The 3,819-nt window shown below is 58.8% G+C and overlaps 2 protein-coding genes across 2 annotated transcripts; one reads left to right on the forward strand and one right to left on the reverse strand.

The window, feature by feature from the left end:
- Positions 1–138: 138 nt before the first annotated feature.
- On the forward strand, positions 139–1,400 carry GMORB2_6007 (DNA-repair protein complementing XP-A cells; the record flags this gene model as incomplete). The annotated part of the gene is made up of 3 exons (XM_035467977.1): positions 139–154; positions 431–868; positions 967–1,400. 3 exons carry the CDS (start codon positions 139–141, stop codon positions 1,398–1,400), a joined length of 888 nt encoding a protein of 295 aa, XP_035317882.1.
- A 237-nt stretch (positions 1,401–1,637) lies between these two features.
- GMORB2_6008 (MFS family permease) lies at positions 1,638–3,628 on the reverse strand (the record flags this gene model as incomplete). Its single annotated transcript, XM_035467978.1, has 5 exons — positions 1,638–2,547; positions 2,641–2,693; positions 2,777–2,836; positions 2,908–3,005; positions 3,088–3,628. 5 exons carry the CDS (start codon positions 3,626–3,628, stop codon positions 1,638–1,640), a joined length of 1,662 nt encoding a protein of 553 aa, XP_035317883.1.
- Positions 3,629–3,819: the final 191 nt, after the last annotated feature.

A 3,819-nucleotide genomic window follows, 5' to 3' on the forward strand; every position in this document is an offset into this window, starting at 1 on the left:
AAATGAAAAAAAGGAAGGAAATAGAGAATCGAGGGAAAATATAGGCGAAATAGAGAGAGAGAGGGAGAGAGAGAGAGGGAGAGAGAGAGAGAGAGAGAGAGAGAGAGAGAGAGAGAGAGAGCAAGGATAGCTAATCCCATGCTGCCCCGTGCGCGTACGCAGGAAGAGAATAGACTACGAGCCAAGGCGATCCGCACACGACGAGAAGCAGAGCAGAGAGTCAAAGGGGCGGCAGCACCGGTCGGCGGGACGGACGCGATCCCCTTTGAAGCGAGCGAGGACATGTACATTGTCAACAACAGCAACAACAGCAACAGCAGAAACGCGCGGGGCAGGAAGCGAAGATATGAAGACGATGGCGACGATGCGCGCAGGCCGGCGACGAACCGCGACGGACGCAACACGGGGCCGTCAGGGACCGGGACGGCAGAGGCAATCCGCCCAGCGGCCAAGTTCACCAAGTTTGTCGACTACGACATGAGCGCCATGACGGACACGAAGGGAGGCTTCCTGTCGGCCGAGGATGACGCGTCTTTCCGACCGGGCGCGTCGTCGGCGAAGCAGCAGCCGGGGACGGCGACGGACGAGAACGCGCGGCCGCAGCACATGACGGCTCGGGAGTGGGAGAGGCTTCAGGTACTGCGCAGCCTGGAGCGCAACAGGGCGGGCAAGTTCGAGCCGGGGATAAGCGTGCTAGATGAGCCGGAGAAGAAGAAGAGGTGCCGCGAGTGCTCGAGCATGGAGATCGACTGGGTGTGGGACGACGTCTTCCACCTATCCGTGTGCTCGAGGTGCAAGGAAAGGTATCCGGAGAAGTACTCCCTCCTCACCAAGACGGAGTGCAAGGAGGATTACCTATTGACCGATCGTACGTCCCCTCCCGCGCGCATACCTTTCTTGCGTCCCGGCTCCCCCTTAATACTGACGGTGACGGTGACGGCAACGTAAATCTCTCCGGACGGGCAGCCGAGCTTCGAGACCCCGAGCTACTCCCGCACCTGTCCAAGCCGAACCCCCACAAGTCCCACTGGCACGACATGATGCTCTTCCTGCGCATACAGGTCGAGGAGTACGCCATCAGGACGAAGTGGGGTTCCGCAGAGGCCCTGGACCAGGAGTACGAGAGGAGGGAGGCCCAGAAGAAGGCGCGCAAGGAGGCCAAGTTCAGGGACAAGCTCACCGAGCTGAAGCGCAAGACGCGCACGGAGGCCTTCCGACGGCAGGCCGCGGTCGGTCGTGGCGGCGCCGGGAGTGCGGCCGGGCCCAGCCGCTTCGGCGATGCCGTCGGTTCGGCCGCGAGGCATGTCCACGACTGGGGGAGGATCGTGGTCAATGAAGATGGCATGTCGGTCAAGACGTGTGTAGAGTGTGGGATGGAGGTTGAGGAGATGGAGTTGTAATTCGACGGCCCTTTCTATGACACATCTTCAGTTGATGGGAACATCATAAAACGTTGCTTGATTTACTGTAAAAAGGACAGGTTTCTGTGGTGCTTGGTCTCTGACCGACTATGAAGGACCAGAACGCTATTGAATGCTACTTGATGGCCGTGAAGAGTATGAAGAAGAATGTACGAAAGAGGAAGAAATGAGAAGGAGAAAGAGAAGAAAAAAAAACAATGCCAAAATTAACAACACTTAGTAGACATAGACAAAGTCCTCGTTCTGACGGTCGGTTATGTCCTCGAGCGCCTTATTATCAACGGGGTGGGCAGCATCGTCGGCGCCCCCCTCGACATCGTCATTGAGGACCGCGGCGTCGAGTTGCTTCTGGTCAGCCATGCTGAGATCCTGAATGTGCTCGGACTTTCCCATGGCCTTGCGCTTGGCGGCCTGCTTGGCGTTGAGGATGCGGATGAGGAGCATGCCGAGGATGACGAGGCCGGCGAGGACGACGAAGAGGGCGAGGTTGGCCGTCAGGCCGCGGGTGTACTTGGGTGCCTCGTTGGGACGGAAGAGGAAGGGGCCGATGATGTTCCCGGCGCTCTGGCCGACGAACAGGATACCGGTGGTGGCCTTGCGCTTCGTGTCGCCGGCCGTGTTCTGGCCGGACCACGAGTACACGAGGGGCGAGATGCCCGGGTAGACCGAGATGATGTAGTAGCCTACCAGGAGGACGGCGCGGTCCCCGGCCCCCCTGCCGACGGCGAGCAGGACGGCGCAGCCGGCGATGGGGGGGAGGCACAGGAGAAGGAGGACGGGGGACTTCATGCGCAGCTTGTCGGCCAGGAAGGCGCCGCCCATGGTGGCCACGAGCTGCACGGCACCAAAGGGCATGTTGAACAGGATCGTGGTGAACTGGTCGAAGCCGAAGGACTCGATGATCAGCGGGCCAAAGGCCGAGATACCACCCGACGGGATGCTGATGACAAACATCAGCGAGAACCACAGCCACGTCTTGAGGTCCAGCACCGCCTCGCGCACGTGGTCCCACTTCCACACACCAGACTCTATGCCCATCTGGTTCATGCGCAGACGCTCCAGCGCGATCACCTTGTCCTCGGGTGTCAGGAATTTGGCCTCGACGGGGGAGTCGGGCATGAACAGGCTGCACGACGTGTCAGTGTCGGGTTCAATGAGATCTTCTCCGTACATGTACCGGTGGCTTCTCTTTTGGTGTGTGGGTGTGTGTGAGACTTACTACATGACGGCTGAAAAGGCCACGGTGATGGCGCCGCAGAAGAGGAAGATGACCTGCTTTCGTGTTAGTCGAGTCGATGGATCAGGGATGACGATTGACATATATATATACATATATATACATCTATCAGACTTACCTGGTACGGCTTGAGAGACGACTTGATATGTCCCAGACCGAACGACAGCAGACTTCCCAGCTATCAGACCATGAAATGTCAGCGCACCGCTTTACGTGTATTCCTCTTGTATATATAAAGTCACTGCTCACAATGTTGACGACACCCAGCATGGAGTACCACGCAGCGTTACGCTTCGTCTGCTCTCGTCGTCGGTACCACATCTGCACGACGGCAATAAAGGTAGGGCCTGTTGAGAAGAAAGAGAAGAGACTCGTCAGCCAGGGGCACGCACGCACACTAGTATAAGAAGGGAGGGGGTGGGCACGTACCGACAGAAGCCTCAAACATGCCCAGAAGGAGACGAGTAGCCATGAGCCCGCCAAAGTTGTGCGCAGCGGCCATGCAGCACAGCACGCTACCCCAGCACAGCACCATGGTGGCCGAGAACTTGCCGATGGGGAATCGGACGAGCAGGTAGGCGACTAGCGGCTGGAAGACGAGCTGGGAGACGTAGACGACGGAGCCCAGCCACGAGAACTCGTTGCCTTTGAGGTTCGTGTCCTGGATGAGCCCGAAGACGGAGGCGTAGCTGAGCGTCGTCTTGTCCAGCGACTGCAGGCAGTAGACGAAGAGGATGATGGGCAGGATACGCAGGTCGATGAGACGCAGGACGCGCTTGTTCTCCTCGGGCGTGACGACGACATGGTGACCCACCTCCTTCAGGAGCTGGGCCGCCTTGCCGCGGGCGGATTTGGTGTTGAACGCCGCCAGGGCTGGGTCGTTGTCGCCATTGCCGGGGGTTGCGGCCGTCTCCCGCGTCTCCATGTGAATGGAGTCTCCATTGTCGTCAACCTTGGTTGAAGCAGTCATGGTAAGACTCAGGAGAGGAAGATGTTGTATAGAAAAAGATGGAGAAAGGGGAGAGGAGAGGGGGAAAGGGGGGGGGGGAGGAGGAGATTGGAGAGAGAGAGATGGACAGAGAGGTAGGCAGACCTGTGAAGCAAGGATGGAGTGGCCGCTCCCCTAGCTCCGAACAGCGGCTGTACACGTATCACGCCGTA

Source organism: Geosmithia morbida (genome assembly GCF_012550715.1).
Source record: "Geosmithia morbida isolate 1262 chromosome Unknown scaffold_48, whole genome shotgun sequence".
In the NCBI taxonomy this organism is placed as follows: domain Eukaryota; kingdom Fungi; phylum Ascomycota; class Sordariomycetes; order Hypocreales; family Bionectriaceae; genus Geosmithia; species Geosmithia morbida.